Source organism: Ylistrum balloti, unplaced genomic scaffold (genome assembly GCF_031769215.1).
Source record: "Ylistrum balloti isolate Yb309-2 unplaced genomic scaffold, AGI_CSIRO_Ybal_v1 Utg370618, whole genome shotgun sequence".
Lineage (NCBI taxonomy): Eukaryota > Metazoa > Mollusca > Bivalvia > Pectinida > Pectinidae > Ylistrum > Ylistrum balloti.
The window spans coordinates 302,355-319,941 of NW_026782379.1; the positions used below are offsets into that span (position 1 = coordinate 302,355).

General features: G+C 36.7%; 2 protein-coding genes across 2 annotated transcripts; both read left to right on the plus strand.

Annotated features, from left to right (window-relative positions):
* The first annotated feature begins 211 nt into the window (after window positions 1-211).
* On the plus strand, window positions 212-7,798 carry LOC132557052 (uncharacterized). Its single transcript, XM_060221532.1, has 9 exons — window positions 212-440; window positions 668-781; window positions 2,215-2,274; window positions 2,435-2,497; window positions 2,797-2,945; window positions 3,358-3,489; window positions 3,906-4,054; window positions 4,707-4,827; window positions 6,879-7,798. The coding sequence occupies exons 1-9, from the start codon at window positions 212-214 to the stop codon at window positions 7,155-7,157; spliced, it is 1,296 nt and encodes a 431-aa protein (XP_060077515.1). The 3' UTR covers window positions 7,158-7,798.
* A 1,853-nt stretch (window positions 7,799-9,651) lies between these two features.
* On the plus strand, window positions 9,652-12,055 carry LOC132557050 (E3 SUMO-protein ligase ZBED1-like). The gene is made up of 2 exons (XM_060221530.1): window positions 9,652-11,048; window positions 11,278-12,055. The coding sequence occupies exons 1-2, from the start codon at window positions 9,759-9,761 to the stop codon at window positions 11,758-11,760; spliced, it is 1,773 nt and encodes a 590-aa protein (XP_060077513.1). The 5' UTR covers window positions 9,652-9,758; the 3' UTR covers window positions 11,761-12,055.
* The last annotated feature ends 5,532 nt before the right edge of the window (window positions 12,056-17,587 follow it).

Sequence of the window (17,587 nt, forward strand, 5' to 3'; positions counted from 1 at the left end):
ATGATGTATAAATGAATTAGGACTGTTTAAACATAAGTGTTATGTTACATAATTTACACACAGTGTGTATATGTATAGTAGTGAACACTTTAAAGTTAAGAAGTAAGATAAAACTTATATCCCTTTTACCTATCTTCTCTGATTTTACTAAAACTTTTATGTATTTTTTCATCATGGTAACAAAATCCATATAACCTGATTACAAACAGCTATGACAAAGAAGATGTCAAAGGAAGACTGGATGGAATTGGTCCAGAAAGCAAAGGAGACATCTAGCTTTTCCTTTGACAACACTAGCAGGACAGCCCATGCTGTGTTGGATGAGTGCTGTGATGAAGAAGAGCAACACAGCCTCATTCAGGATATATCAGACCTGGCTCCAACAGAGTTAAACATGAATAGCAAATTACAGTTGTCTTACCTCCTGCTGTGTTTATTGGGTAGGTATAAAATTGATGTAACCAATAAGTATAGTTAACCAATGGTAATATAAGTTAAATGACTGATTTCAACTTTTGAGAATAATATTTGTAAGGGTGGAAGGTTTGGATAACTGTCCAGCTCTTAACACAGAAGGAAAGAAATCAAGTAATCAAGGTTGTTCTATACATTTCTTCATCTATGTAATTCAGGAAAAATACTTGTTTTATTTTTCCATTTTTTTTAGTCAAGCAAGGCAGATTTGACCTAAAGAGGGACCTAAAAAAAGAAACTGAGGAAGCAGCTGCCGCATTTCGAGAAATGATAGAAGCACTGAAAGCCATTGATAAATTACAATCAGGTGTTTTTAGTATGATAATATTAAAAAGGGCATTGTTATTAAGAATGATACAATATTTTGCTCATTTTGTATTTTTTCACCTTTTATGTACAAGCAAAGAAAACAAAGATGAAAAATGACAGAAATGACTACAAAAATGTACTTACTGAAATTATCAGGGCAATGTGTAATTGACAGTTAATTTTCATTTAGAGCTTGAATTTTGCTTCACAAATTCCTGAACCTCCATTTTTTGGATCAAATACTTTTAATTATAATAAATATTGTTAATTTTTCTACAACAGAAATCATTTTTAAAGATTTTGATATATTATAAGCTAATATTCCTTGGTATTTCAGTAACAATTTCTTTTTATACGCCCACCTGAAAGGTGGGGGTATATTGGCATCACTCCGTCCGTCCGTCCGTCGGTTCGTCCGTCAACATTTATCTTGTCTGCAGTTTTTCTCCAGAACCACTGAAGGGATAATAATGAAACTTCCCAATAATATATAAAGGATAAAGGTCTAGAGCCGAGTCGATTTTAAAACTCATCTGATCAGTAGTTGCGGAGTTACGGCCCTTTATCCTTTAAATACAGTAACATTCATCTTGTCCGCAGTTTTTCTCCAGAACCACTGAAGGGATATTAATGAAACTTCCCAATAATATATAAAGGATAAAGGTCTCGAGCCGAGTTGATTTTAAAGTTCATCTGATCAGTAGATGCGGAGTTATGGCCCTTGATCTTAAAGAACTTCTTTAAATACAGTAATACATTAGTCAAATGGCCATTACTTTAAGATATCATTGTCAAACAAGTATTCCTATTGGTATGGAGTTTTAAGGGATCACCTATTCATCCATATTGGTTTTGTATTCAACGGACCATAATGAAGGCTTCTGATTGGTTGAAATTTCGATAGTGGTGGCTTCTGATTGCGTGAAATTTAGATATTGTCTAATGTTGATGAAAATTGGCATGTAGCGGTTTTAAAGGATCACAAATTCAACTATACATTGTATAATGGTTTTGTGCAATATTTATTTATATACCGCAACTAATTATTATGATTTCTTGCACTTTCAATCTCCATGCATAAGGAATACAAATATAGCTGTATAGTGCTACTGTTACATGCGAAATTCCCCTTACATCACTACAAGTACATGCACATACTACTATACTGCTTGCTGCATGCTTATAATATCGCTACTGCTTGCCTTTTGTACTTGTAAATTCCTAGACAGTTCACATGTAATAATTTACATTTATCTCGTCAATGACTCCATCTGCCAAATTCTTGTTTTGTGAATGTTGACTCGAAAGATCAGGTGGGCGTATCATGTACCGTACTCGGTACTCTTGTTTATACTTAAAATAAAAATTATCAAATTGAAATACATTTTAGAAATAAATATTTGCATAATATTGAAAATATATTTTTCTCAGAACCAGTGCCTTCTGTGTCAGATTCTCTGCCATCAGTTTTGCTGGAGCAGAGGAGTACAAGTGAGTACTTTTGAAATATCGATTACAGCAGTGTTTACAATTAGAAATTAATTTAGTTTAAAACAAGAAATGGAGATAGCAATATTCATGCCATGTATATCATACATAAACTTTGAATACGACTTTGCAAACTTTTTTTTAAACTTTTCATGAAATGAAGAACTAAAGCTGAAGAAAGGAAAAAGGGTCAGGTTTAATGTCCCTTCAACTGTTGATCACAAAGGTAAGATGCTGTCCTCTCTGATCAAAAGTGGAAATAGCATGTGCAACAGATATAAATGAAATTGAAATCTTCAGCACATCCTTTGGGTTGTTAAAAGTAATTTATTTCAATCATAATGTGTTTCTTTGTAAATCTATTACTTTCATAAATTGATCACGAATCTGCTAGTAAGTTTTAAAATATAAAATGAAATATCATTTTCATGCCTACAAGTACAATATTTTATCTATATAAAGTACTTGGGTATAATACCCCAGTAGATACAGTTCAGCTAAATAAAAGTTTTATATTGTATTAAGACAAGTCACTGGAGGACCTTATCAACGTGGAGATCATGCAGTCAACATCAGCTCCTCTTAAGAAAAACTGCAGATACCATGTCTGTGGAGAAGTGTTGGGCATGAAGGATTTCCTTACCCTGAAAAATCCCAAGTGGCTTAATGATAAGGTAAAAGGCAGGACATTATATTCAAACAATCGTAGTCTGAGAATTTTCAGTTTAGGGAGCCTCTGACAGGGTAACATGGATACTTGTGACCAATTTCATAATCAATATCAAATGGAAATTAGATCATTTATATCCTATGTGATCAATGACTCTGGAAAATGTACAAAATGGAAGTTTCTGTGTCAGAAATTGAAGTCAATTTAATTCAATATCATTGGTACCCAAAGTTAATTCGTAATAACAAGATAATTATGATAAAGCATAATTCAAATAGTATTGCCAGATTGCCAAATATTGTTCAGTAATGAAATAGTCATACCTGCAAGCCTAAAAATAATTTTTAAAAGTCAAATTGATTAGATATTATGTTCAAATTACACAATTTAGATGCTTCAATTATTTTTGTTGTTAGGTTATCAATGCATATTTGGCAGTTCTTCAGAGGGAACAGAATCTAAAGAACATTGACCATGTTTTTGCCATGCCGTCCTACATGGCAGTGTTATGGGGCCAAGGCAAAATAGACCATTGGCTCTATTCTGATGTAAGTATAAATGGCCCAATAATTTCATTTGAGAATCATTTAAACAAGTTGTTACTTAGTGTAAATTATATCAGTAATGATTTGTAATTCTACTTCTTTGTTTTGTAATATTGTCATAATTAATTTTGACAGTTACATGTACTCTTTACCAAGTGATGGATCCGTAGATATTTCTTTGATTACCTAATGTCCAGGTTTCTCTCTTTGAAAATGTGTTTGAACCTGTACAGAAAAGGCAGATGTAATTATTTTTTTGTTTAGCATACACTGTATGTGTTTTTGATATTGTACGGCTATTTGTTTAAGTATATCCTAACAGAAGTTTTTTGTACATGTTCAAAACATTATTATATCTATGAGCCAAAGCAAAGAGGCTATGGATGGATAAGTTTTGATGAATTAATTGATTAATTCAGGTTAAGTTTGCAATGTACAAATGGATATTCCTGCCAGCAAACGTGAGTGGGAATCACTGGGTCCTCCTTGCAGCCAATGTACCTCAAGCAGCTGTGTCTGTGCTCGACTCCATGGGTGGCAACAATCAGGCACTTATTGAGAACTGGAAGTAAGCATTATAATATTCGAGCACCACGTTAGATAAGCTTTTTAGGTCATCTGACCCGAAGGATCATGATGACCTATAGTCATCATGCTTCGTCCGTCGTCGTCCGCCGTCCGTAAACTTTTCATTCAAACGACTTCTTCTCAATAACCAAAAGGCCCAGAGTGTTGATATTTGGCCCATAGCATGCTGGCATGGAGCCCTACCAAGTTTGTTCAAATTAATGACCTTGACCCACTTTCAAGGTCACAGGGGTGAAATATGTTAAAATCTTTAAACAACTTCTTCTCAATAACCAAAAGTCCCAGAGTGCTGATATTGGGCCTGTAGCATGCTGGGATGAAGGGCTACCAAGTTTGTTCAAATGAATGACCTAGACCCACTTTCAAGGTCACAGGGTCAAATATGTGAAGGGCTACCAATTTTGTTGAAATAAATATCCTCTTTCCTGTTTCAATGTTGCTGTGCTTTAGTTTGTAAGAATCTTAGACAACTTCTTAAAATGGAAAAGAAAAAATCATATGTAGGTCTTTGTAGTCAGATGACCGTTAAGGCCCATGGGCCTCTTGTTGACAGATGCAGTAATTTTGAATTTGTTTAGTAAACTTTTATATGATATCTCAGCTAAGTATAATAAATTTATACATTTGCACAGAAGGTACATGACCATACGCTCAGAAAAAACTGGAGAACTCGGAAATAAAGTATGGAAAACTGGGGATCTGGTGTCTTCCAGACAGAAAGATGGCAATGCTTGTGGGTCCTTTGTGATGCTGGTAAGGATTGTTAGCCAGAACAAGAGGCCCAATGGGCCTGTATCGCTCACCTGCCAAAGCATGTCAGAAAGTTAAAATTGTACTTTCATGTTACCTTGAAATTGGGTCAAGGTCATTCATTTCAACAAACTTGGTTGCACTCCAGCTACAGGCTTAATATCAGTACTTTGGGCCTTATAATGTTTATTGAGAAGAAGTCGTTTAAATATCTTAACATATTTGACCCCTGTGACCTTAAAAGTGGGTCCAGGTCATTCATTTGAGGAAACTTGGTAGGGCTTCATCCCAGCTTGCTACAGATCCAATATCAGCACTCTGGGCCTTTTGGTTATTGAGAAAAAGTTGTTTAAAGATTTTAACACATTTGACCCCTGTGACCTTGAAAGTGGGTCAACGTCATTCATTTGAACAAACTTGGTAGGGCTTCATCCCAGCTTGCTACAAGCGAAATATCAGAAGCCTGGGCCTTCTAGTTATAGAGAAGAAGTTGGTTGAATAGAAAAGTTGACGCCAGACGGACGGCCGGACGACGGACGCTGCACCACGGCATAAGCTCACTCCTTATGATATTGACATAATTGTTAGAAAATAATTATGAGATACGGTAATTGCATTAAACTCTAGTCATAAACCTGGATTATTTTTTAAATTATGTTTTTAACTCATCCAGTCCAAAAGGCCAAGTGAGCTTAGGCCATTGCAAGCACCATACCGTCCGTCTGGCCGTTATACTATTTTAATGCCCCTGCCATTTATTGCCAGGGGCATATAGCATTGCCCATGTCGGTCCGTCCCGTCCCGTCGCTTCCCAAATCAGTATATAACAGTATATACCAATTTTCATGAAACTTCATACAAACATCAAGTATGGAAAGACCTCATGCAGTGTTGAGTTTCTCGGCATTCTACAAATGGCCACCAGGGGGAGATAACTGAAAAAAGATGAACATCATCTGATTTCTACATAATTTGGTACTTGTGGGTTTTAAGGCATAAGGAAGACAATGGTTACCTCTGTTTTTCAAAAAGACAAAATGTCCACCTTGGGAAGATAACCCTCTACTATGGGGAGATAACTCTTACACCAAAAATTGAATTAATGTCCTATTTTGCGGAAAATTGGTATAAAGGGGTTTGGTGCCATTACAAACTGCATAGTGATGTCTGTTTTGTAAATAGAAAACTAATTCCCCACCAGGGAGAGATAACTCGAAACATCATGAACATCATCAGAGTTATACAAAATTTGGTATATAGGGTTTTTTGGACACAAAGAAGCTAGTTTAATTATCAAACTTCATACAAATATAAAATTAATTGAGAGACCTCAGGCAGTGAGGATTTCAATGTTTCCAAGGTCGAGGTCACTGTTGGTATTAATAGATCCCAAAGAAACCCTATCTTATGTACAATTTAAAATTGATTTACATGGGGGCGGGGGCATCTATGTCTTACAGACATTTTCTAGTTTTCTATTTAAACAACTTATTATTGCAACAACCAAAAGGCCCAGGAACATGCTATTTGGCTGAAAGGTTCCTTGGATGAAGTTTGTAAGAAAAATGACCTTGACCCGTATTAGAATGAAATATGTTAAATCATTGAAATAACTTCTGATGATTAACTTAAACATTTAAAGTTATATTTACATGGAAGGTTCCATAGAGGAAGCCCAGCAAAGTTGATAAAAAAACTATCACCCATATTAAAGGTTGATGTGTCAAATTTGTTTACACGACCTATTCTAGTGACCAGAACATCTTGAAGCATTGTTTAAGGAAAAGAAAAGCACTTAGATCCCTTGTTTGCCAACTTGTTATTATGCCTAGCGATACTGGTCCTCTGGGTCTCTTGTTACAAATTTATGGTTGGATTGAACTATAATAGAACTATTGAACTGACCATCATGGAAGTTGTAATTTAAAAATCTAATACTGTTCAATGATGTCATTTAGTGCTTTTACAGTGAACTTAAGTTTTAACATATGTAACATTAAACACAGACATGAATCTAAATAGTTTATGTAATGTTTAGTTTTCTTGTTTTACAGAATGCTCTTGCGCTGTCCAAGAATATGGACCTTAAGGATGTCTCACATTCCCTTTCTCTGAACATGAGGGAGTTTGTGTGGTGCAAACTACTTGCAGCATCTGAAGAGCCTCCTTCTCAAAGGAGCAAATGTGACATGGTGGGCTGTACCTCCCCAAAAAGAGCAACATGGGTTGCATGCAACGTTTGTGGGAGATGGTCACATCTGCCTTGTGTAGGACTTAAAGATGCTCCGAGGAGTGACTACATTTGCCCCATATGTGTTGCTCAGTATCAGTGAGCGTTTTTACCAAGTGTCATCGTCATCTGAATAACCAATAGTAGCATTATTTTTGTATCATAATATTTTTGAGAACTATTCATGTGCAGTGAAGTATTTCAAATGATTGTGACATTCAAGGTTATTACAAGCATACGAAGTATTGTAGTACAATTCACAACTAGGAAGGAAGGGAAACCTACTTGTGAATTTTGAAAAACATTCATACTGTACTTCTGGAGAATAGTGATAACCAACTTGCCAGTCAAAATCCAAGATGGCGGCCAGCGGCCATGTTGCTTCTTGAATCAGCCCAAAAAAAGACAATTGGACAACTAGGAACCGAGATGGGCCTACATATCAAATGTGAAAAAAGATTCATTCAGTAATATCTGAAAAATAGTGATAACGAAAGACAGTACAATGCACAACGGGAGAGGGGAACCTACAAAAAAAATGGAAAAAAAAGTGGTAACAAAATGGACTGACCATGGACCAGAACCAAAGGCAAACTTGAACATCCTACTTTCTTATGATGGTGGGCTGCAAATTAGGAATCAAATGCCAGTGAAGGCAGTGAGAGAGTCTTGATCTGGTTCTATCTGTTGTGATATTGAAATGAAAACAAATAAAAACCAGACAATGATGTGTGAGAGTGTAGATCTGGTGGTGGTATCTGTTGTAATATTGAAATGACAACAGATAGAACCAGAAAATGATGTGAGGGAGTGTAGATCTGGTGGTATCTGTTGTAATATTGAAATGACAACAGATAGAACCAGAAAATGATGTGACAGGGTGTAGATCTGGTGGTATCTGTTGTAATATTGAAATGACAACAGATAGAACCAGAAAATGATGTGAGGGAGTGTAGACTGGTGGTATCTGTTGTAATATTGAAATGACAACAGATAGAACCAGAAAATGATGTGAGGGAGTGTAGATCTGGTGGTATCTGTTGTAATATTGAAATGACAACAGATAGAACCAGACAAAGATGTGAGGGAGTGTAGACTGGTGGTATCTGTTGTAATATTGAAATGACAACAGATGGAACCAGAAAATGATGTGAGGGAGTGTAGATCTGGTGGTATCTGTTGTAATATTGAAATGACAACAGATAGAACCAGACAATGATGTGAGAGAGTGTAGATCTGGTGGTATCTGTTGTAATATTGAAATGACAACAGATAGAACCAGACAATGATGTGTGAGAGTGAAGATCTGGTGGTATCTGTTGTAATATTGAAATGACAACAGATAGAACCAGACAATGATGTGTGAGAGTGTAGATCTGGTGGTATCTGTTGTAATATTGAAATGACAACAGATAGAACCAGAAAATGATGTGAGGGAGTGTAGATCTGGTGGTATCTGTTGTAATATTGAAATGACAACAGATAGAACTAGACAAAGATGTTAGGGAGTGTAGACTGGTGGTATCTGTTGTAATATTGAAATGACAACAGATAGAACCAGAAAATGATGTGACAGGGTGTAGATCTGGTGGTATCTGTTGTAATATTGAAATGACAACAGATAGAACCAGAAAATGATGTGAGGGAGTGTAGACTGGTGGTATCTGTTGTAATATTGAAATGACAACAGATAGAACCAGAAAATGATGTGAGGGAGTGTAGATCTGGTGGTATCTGTTGTAATATTGAAATTACAACAGATAGAACCAGAACATGGTGTGTGAGAGTGTAGTTCTTGTTCACATTGTCTGTGTTGCAATTTAATAAGGGCAGAGATGTATGTATATCTCATGTGTTATATATATGCCTCTGATATGGGTGACTTACTGCATCTCTCTGATGGATGTAAACACATACATATAACATAATTAATTATTGAGTTAAAACAGTTATTATTTTACGTTTATGCTTCTTTCATATTGCTTGAATTAACATGTTATATGGATTTGTTAATAAACAGCTATGAACAGTTGATATTTTCTCTCATTTTTTTGTCATGAGAACTAGTCATTGTCTAAAATGGGGATACGATACCAAAATTATTGCTCGAGTCACATACACACGTACAATGTAGACTACTGTACCGTACTTACAGTGTACTTATTGCAGCCGAAGGATTTCGAGTTTGAATATACCTTTTAAACTACAGGTGGAAATCAGGACTTAATAAAAATGATAAAAGAAATTCCATCCTAATTAAATCATTCAACAAAGTCTTTCGGAATGCAAAGTATTGGAGTTCCGTGACACATGTTATATACCAGCAAAGTATTATGTTGAATGAAATATATTAGAGGTGTAACGATTCACCGGTGCATCGATGAATCGTATCGTGGCAAGAGCACCGATACATCGTTGTGGTCGCTAATGGTATCGCGATACCTTAAAATAAAAGAGTTACCGCCCTTAGAAATGGTTATTAATATTAACCAATGATATTTGTTCATTCACGACTAAGACAAACATGGCTGACGTAAGTGAAAAATTGGTCTCGCCACCGGCGGCCTTTAAGGCCTCGTGTTGGCAGCACTTCAAGTTCCGTGCCTTTAAAAAAGATGATAGCGCAACCTGGGAGACCGACAAGTCAGTCGTAATTTGCAATGAATGCGGAAACAAGTTAAAGTATTCAGGAAATACGACAAACATGTCAACTCATCTACAACGGCACCATGGGGGTAAAACACCAGGTAGGAGACAACCACCTGCCTCCGAGAAGGAATCGGCACCAGTGCAGTCAATCAAAACAATGTTCGGCGCCAACAGAAAACTAAAGCATGACAGTAACCGAGCCAAAATGATTACAAAGTCCATTGCCGAATTTTTTGTGCAGGATCTGAGACCATTTTCTGTGGTTGAAAATATTGGATTTCGGAGAATGATTAATACTTTGGAGCCTCAATACACTATTCCTTCAAGACAACATTTTACAGACAAAATCATTCCAGAAATGTACGACAAGGTTAAAAGTGAGCTTTTGGGCGATTTGGAAAAAGCAGAAGCTGTCAGTGTTACGTCAGATGGATGGACGTCGCGAGCCACAGAATCGTATGTAACAGTTACATGCCATTACATTGATGATGAGTGGAATTTGAAAAACAAAGTTCTGCAGACAAGAAAAACTAACGAATCACATACAGGTGAGAACATTGGACATATTTTAGTGAATTCCTTTGCCGAGTGGAACATATCAGACAAAATCTTTGCACTTGTAACAGACAATGCTAGAAATATGAAGTCGGCTGCAAGGGAAGCTAATTTAAGTAACCATATAGGTTGCTTTGCACACACTCTTAACCTTGCAGCACAGAGAGCTGTTGGAGTAGGAGCACTGCAAAAATCACTTGTAAAAATTCGAAAAACTGTTGCATATTTTCACCGCAGTAGTACAGCGTTAGAAGTATTGAAAGAGAAATGTACTCTCCTGAAACTCCCTAACCTGAAATTGAAGATGGATGTTGTGACAAGGTGGAATAGTACATATGAAATGGTAGACCGGTATCTGCAGTTACAAGCAGCTGTACAAGCTTCACTATTGAGTAAGGACTTAAGAATCAAACAAGATATCCTCAAGCCCCTTGCATTGACAGATGAAGAAATAATAGTGGCGGAAACACTTGTGCTGGTGATGAAACCCATGAAAACTGCTACAGTTATTATGTGTGATGAACATTCTCCAACTCTATCAGTTGTGTGGCCCCTGTATCAACAAATATTACGCAGTGTCAGGATTCAGGATGATGATAGCCGATGTACCATCGCCATGAAGAATGCCATAGCTGATGACCTGGCTGGGCGTTATGATCATGTTGAGACATTCTTGCAAATGGCAAGCTTTTTGGACCCAAGATTTAAGACCCTGCCATCATTGAATGATGTTGATAGAGTGGGACTTGTGTCTAAACTTACCCTTGAAGTGGCAGAACTAGGAAACCAGGTACACAGAATACACATACATACAATATTTGTAGTTTAATATTTGTCTTGCTAGAAAAAAATTACATCTTTGTATTACAATAGGTAATGTATGGTGGTTTACCTGAATTAAGAGCTGAAAAACCTGCATGATTGATTGATATAATATTTTAAATACACCTTATTAAACACACAACACTTTAAAATCATGTAGAATATGTAATGCTATCCTATTCCTATTCTATTTTCAGCCCGTAGTGAAGACTGAGCCTGTAGATACTGCCGAAGTTCTGCCATTACTGGCAGCTCTCCCGGTGGAGAAGCCACAGCTATCAGGATCAGACTCTGATGAATCCCCAATAAAGAAAAAATTAAAGACAGAAAATGGAACTGGTTGTGCACTCAGTGACTTATTAGGTGATGTGTATATTGTGAAAGAAGAAAAGAGATCGAAATCAAATTTGGAGATGGCATCGGACGAGGTTGCCGCTTATCAGAAAGTGGATACCTTGCTCATGAACCAGAATCCTTTATTATGGTGGAAGGAAAATGCATATTTGTATCCCAGACTCTCCAAGTTAGCTAAACGCTATCACTGTGTACCAGGCACATCCGTACCTAGTGAGCGAATATTTTCGTGCGCAGGGGACATTGTTACTGCCCAGCGAAGCACACTAAAATCAAAAAATGTTGACGCCTTAATCTTTCTAAAAAAGAATTTTGAACCATGTTGAAACACCCTTTTGAAATCGGCTTTGCTGGTTTGAGAAACAATAAAAATAATGAAAACAATACACTGATTTCATCTGACTTTTTCTGCACACTGAAAGCAATTCTGATGCAAGGTAATGAGTTATGTAAATCTGTTGAAAACAAATGGAGATGAAAAAGAAGTTAACATATGAAAAGATTTGCTTAACCATGGTTTGGTAATAATATCTGTTGAAATAGGAAGTATCGCGATACGTATTGTATCGTGACCAAAGTATCGCGATACGTATCGTATCGTCACTACCCTTGCGATACACAGCACTAAAATATATTAATAGAAACCGAAAGTACAGAAGTGCGCATGCCGAAAAAAATACACTTCCTGTTCTGGTGCTATCTGTTGTAATTTTCCCCGTCCCCCTTGCAACTGCTGTTACTGTTACGCTCCATAGAACGCTAACAGTATGCTCCATCTATCTCCCTCCAAACTCTGACTTTACAAACAACCAACTAGAAGAACTCCTTTAATGGTCACAACAATCTTTGGGGTTCACTCGACACTAATGACTGGAACACATTGAAAATCATGTACCCCATTGGAAATTATATAAAGCAGATTGAAGTAAATTTGAACATCTCGGTACCAAAATTCTCAACACCATTGATTTCTTGAATTGAGAAGACCCGACAAGAATCCTTTACTACCGAACAGATAGCCGAAGAATGTATACCAAAATCTAAAAGACAATGCAATAAAAAAAAACCTTGGATTAAAGAAGATTGTGATAAAGCTATTTGAAATAGGAAACTCGTTATGAGGTAATTCAAAAACAACCCCACAATCGATAGCTTAAACAACTACAAAATTACTTGGGTGAAAGCCCGTCGTGCTATACGATTTCACATTTGTTTTTTTATTTCTTTTTGGATCGCTGTGTGTTTTACCGTTTGATGATCCTAATGACCTCTTAGGTATTGATGGGCCGTTAAGAATGTAATACTATTGATTATAATTAAACAAATTTTAAAAGCTCAGTGGCAGTATGATTTGAATTCCTATACCAATAACAAACTGCACTCCGTTAAACCTGTTATCGGTGAATGGTGTCCGGGCTATAGAGACAACCACCGAGACGAATGTGTTTGTGCCCGTCTTCGGATGGGTCATACACACCTTACACATTCATATATCTTGAAATTTTGTATTTTGTATTTAATTTTAATACCTTATACCAAAAAATATTTACAGTTAAGCTGATTATAATCATCAAATAATTTAAAGTCTTGCTTTTGAAAGGAAATGGTGTTTATGATAGCAATAAATGGTATTTTTCTGCAATTATGAAATCAGAATTAGCACAATGCAAACGTTCATTGTTTGCATGAAATGAAATGGCTGCGAGAGCTCAGTCGGTTTGAGCGCTGGTCAGTGTGGTCACTATCCTCGGGTAAAGATCTGAGGTGCGTGTTCGACATTCGCTGTCGGTGTTTCTTGGGAAGCCGTTGGTTGTGTCCTTGAATGACATGCGACAGTCCTCCTGGATGTTCGGTGAGGTAGTTACTAAGTATTACAAGGAGACCCCGCCTCAAAATGACCACGGCAGTTAACAGGTGATACAAACATCAAATGAACACCTTAATAATACGGGTACCTAACTATACAATGCACTTTCACATTTTGTGGTATTCAACTCACTAAACATAAAATTATATACTAAAGAAAATTATAGGAACATCAGTAAAAAAGTATATTCTATAGTTCAGATGAAGAGATGGAACCAATGATTAACTCATAATTCATTCACACTCACAGATGTTATATAAATTCTGTTATAATTATAGTATATCATTGCTGATCTATCGGTATAGATTTAGTTAATTAACGATTAATAAACATATAATTTTCTATTCACCAACATTAAATCCCTGTGTCAGTGATATATAATACATTACCTGATGGTAGCTATGTATATATTGTCAGGACATTCATGAATTATGTATTCATGAAACATCATTTTACACTATATATCGTTTGTATTTTCACATTTTTAAAAAATTAATTATCCTGACTTTTCTTTGCAAATTTCAATAAATCCTGAATGTATTACCAAGTATATTATCTGCCAATATTTCCATATTTTTCAGTTGCTTACAGATTAAAATGAAAACATTATCATCAGAAATACAAGAAAACAGATTCTTTTCTGTGTGACCAGAATGACCACAAGCCACAGAAAGCATGACTTAAGGACAGTCGCATGCCCACGACATCCTTAAATCAATCACATCAAAATGGAAAAGATGAATCCAGATTTGTTTGATACAATGGGAATGGATTCTGTTAGGATGGTGTGTGTAAATGACGAAATAATATCAAGAACATACTTTCTTGCAAAGGAAAAGATCACAATCCTTTTACCTGTACCAGAATGAGGGAAATAGGAACATTATTGGAGAAAGTGAGACAAACAGATAAAACCATAATCTATGACAGTGAAGGATATGTTGCATGCAGCAAAGTTTGACATGTGACATTCCTTCATTAGCATTAAAACTTGGTCACTCTCCAAGGAAAAAAAGAAAAAATCAGGAGAAGTTGGGAGAATGACAAATGAAAATTACACCAACAGATCAGCTGTTGGACATGAAGGTAACCAGGATATCTTTGAGATTGATGATTGAAGAATCCAGGAAGTTTTCGAAGTACACATCTTAGAAAACACATAGCTACGTTGCCACAGGTATGTATGCTACATATGATATTTTCCAGAGTTAAAATGGCAAGTTTCTTTGTTTCTGTCAAATAACATACTTCAGATACCTGTGTCAGATTTTAATCAAATGTGGTACATTTCTTTCTGTAAACAAGATCTTAGATGAGTTGCCATTGATTGTTTATCCCTTATGAGAAGAATATTATCTGTATCCCAGAAAACCTTGCAGGCCATAACCTTCCCAGTTGATTAGCATGCGATAATATGCGCTTTCTGTGCTCCCGGTCATTTGTCAGAATGCATAGTACCCAATGGGCAATAAGCTTTCTTATTGTGTTATGTATAAATTTTGTGTATCAATCCAAATTCAAATGTGCCTTGTTTACATGCATTGTATCATGTTGATTGTTTACATAGAAACATGTTTATAATTATTTGTCACAATATGTGCATTTTTTTCTAGCAAGCTCGGTTACTAGAATGACCTGTGTGTTTCCGGAAGTTTCTAAATCTAGAATGTTCGGTTATTAGAATTACCTGGGTGTTTCCGAAAGTTTCTAGAGACACATGTAAACAAGCTAGGTACCTGCTAGTCTAGAATCGGCTAGACAATAATTTTCTAGAAACCTTTTTTGTATATAAACATGATGGAACCGAGCCTGAGCAGCCTTTTCGATGTATTAACATCTTGAGTGAGCTTACATTGAGACTACAGTCTGTAAAGTGTGGACTTTTTCAGTGATAGTGTCTTGTGGACTTGCAGTTATATATACTCAGCGAGGAAACCATTCTTGTCCGGATTATTCTTTGGTTACCCTGTTTTCTGGACAATGTGATTTTTTCTGGAGCTGGAGAATTTCTACGGAAAGATAAGTTCGGTCTTTTGATTAGTAAGTAGCTAGCTCTGTCCACCATCACACTACTTTTAAGTTTACTGCATACAATTTATTTGATATTTAATTGTTGACTTTTAACCTAGCTGTTGGGTTTTATTTGCTGTTCGTTAATTCCGAAACGTAACAATTGCAAGATCCTAAGAATGGAATGTACTCTTTCCTATGAAATGCCAACTGTACTATAACATTCTGTAACTCATCTGTCAGTCATAAAAAAAATATCAGAATTTATTGACCAATCCTTGAGTTGCAACAGTGACAAGCTTGCATTCTCAAGGCTCTGTCTGCCGCATTTAAATTCCGCCACCCATCATTTTACTGTAGCATATTAAGGTGCATCTTTCCATAGTGTTGCTACCATATGCTTAATATCCATACCCTAAAGTGTTAAACCATTTTATGCAAATAATGGATCACTGTTCTTTCTCCGATTTTGTCCATTTTGAAAAAAGCGGCTTTTTTATTATAGAACCCCCCATTTTTAATTGACAATTTTTTTTTATCTATTTATATATATACTATGTCGTCACAACACGTCCTCGCGCATTCGTCATAATGATCATTCACACTGACATCAGATATGCACCGATACAAAAGAAACGACACGCATATCTGTATAAAAAACCGATTGTGACAGTTAAAATGAATAGTAACACAATACTTTTCGCTCAAGGGAGATAGCCCTGTGTTGTATACACCTAAGTATACTGGTCAGGTAGTATAAATTTAGCCCGTGATTCTGATACGAAATCTGGTTTTGTTACAATTCCGGAATTCCAAATCCGGAGTCCGGCTCCGTTTGTAAATATTGTTAGTTGCGTTATGTTGGTTTCCGGTTAATAAAATGGAGGGAAAACACGACACGTTCGGATGCTGTTTTAAATTAAAGATGTACCAACGGCAACCCTCACACCCACAGCCATCGAGTTATGCCCCCCGCCTTTGACCCAACATGGTGGAGAATCCTCTTTTCCGTATTTGTGGTAAACATTTTTCATATTTTTGACTGAAATTGACAGTCATTGTTGAGTCGTGTGATCATGAGTGTAAAAACTATTCGCCACGTGGTTCCAGAATCTTACATTCATGGATAACTTTTTGAGTGACAGTTTTCGATTCAGTTCCCATGTATATGATGATGATTGTGATGATATACTAAATGAAGATTTTTTACGGGAGAACGCCATAAAAGAAAATTCTTTTAGACATTACACAGACACCGCCAAATTAAGGATGGTTATATCCAATTGTCGTAAATTCTCAGGCCTGTCACATGAAAATGCGGGGAATTTCCTTACGGAGTTTCAATCATGCGCGAGTCTATATTCGTTAGATGATCCTAAAGACGACGAGAGTGCCCCTGATCATCTTCTCCTACAAGGTCCAGCACGAACATGGCTTTCAACAAACAATTTGGGCACCAAATCCTGGACATTAGTGCATGATTGTTTTAAGCAGAAATACTTAAATTTTTCGGTGTCTGATCCCTCTCTGTTATTAGAGACGAACAATTTTATGACAATGAATTTAAGCCCTCGTGAACCATTGGAAGATTTCCATGCCAGGTTGGTTGAATCAGGACAACGTATCGGGAAAGGTGACGTAGAAATCTTGTCTAAATTCATCTCATCTCTGCCAGACCAGCTCGCATTCTTTGTTCGAGCAGGAAACCTAAATGATAGTCCAGCAGCGTTGGCATCTGGAAAAATGGGGGAAGTCTATGGTTACAGACAACACAAACCATCAGTGGCCCAGCTTAACACCAGTACGGTGTAGATAAATTGACAGAACTTGTAACAGATTTACTTCATACAAAAGAATATAGATCTAGAGATCATCAGCTTGAAGATAGCCCAGTGTGTTACAAATGTGGGGGTCGGGGGCATAGACAGTTTCATTGCCTCTGGACCGGACAGTATTCAGCTCAACCACAGTCCTGCTGCCAATTGTGTGGTCAGTTTGGCCATATTGCCACAGCATGTGTAAGGAACTTTCAGCCCAACATCCCACCTCCAAATCTGTTGAACATGCATGTCGACCAGAATTCGGGAAACTTGCTTCCCCCGAGGGTCACAGGTCGCGTCCCCTCGGGAAAACAATGGTAAATTGCTCGCGACATCGCAGTGTTGAACCTACTCGACCTACTCGTGACAGAGAACAGGACTGTTGTTATACTGATTTCACACTAAAGAATAATACGGCCACAGAGACTGACAAAACAAACAGTTCTGAAGATGAAG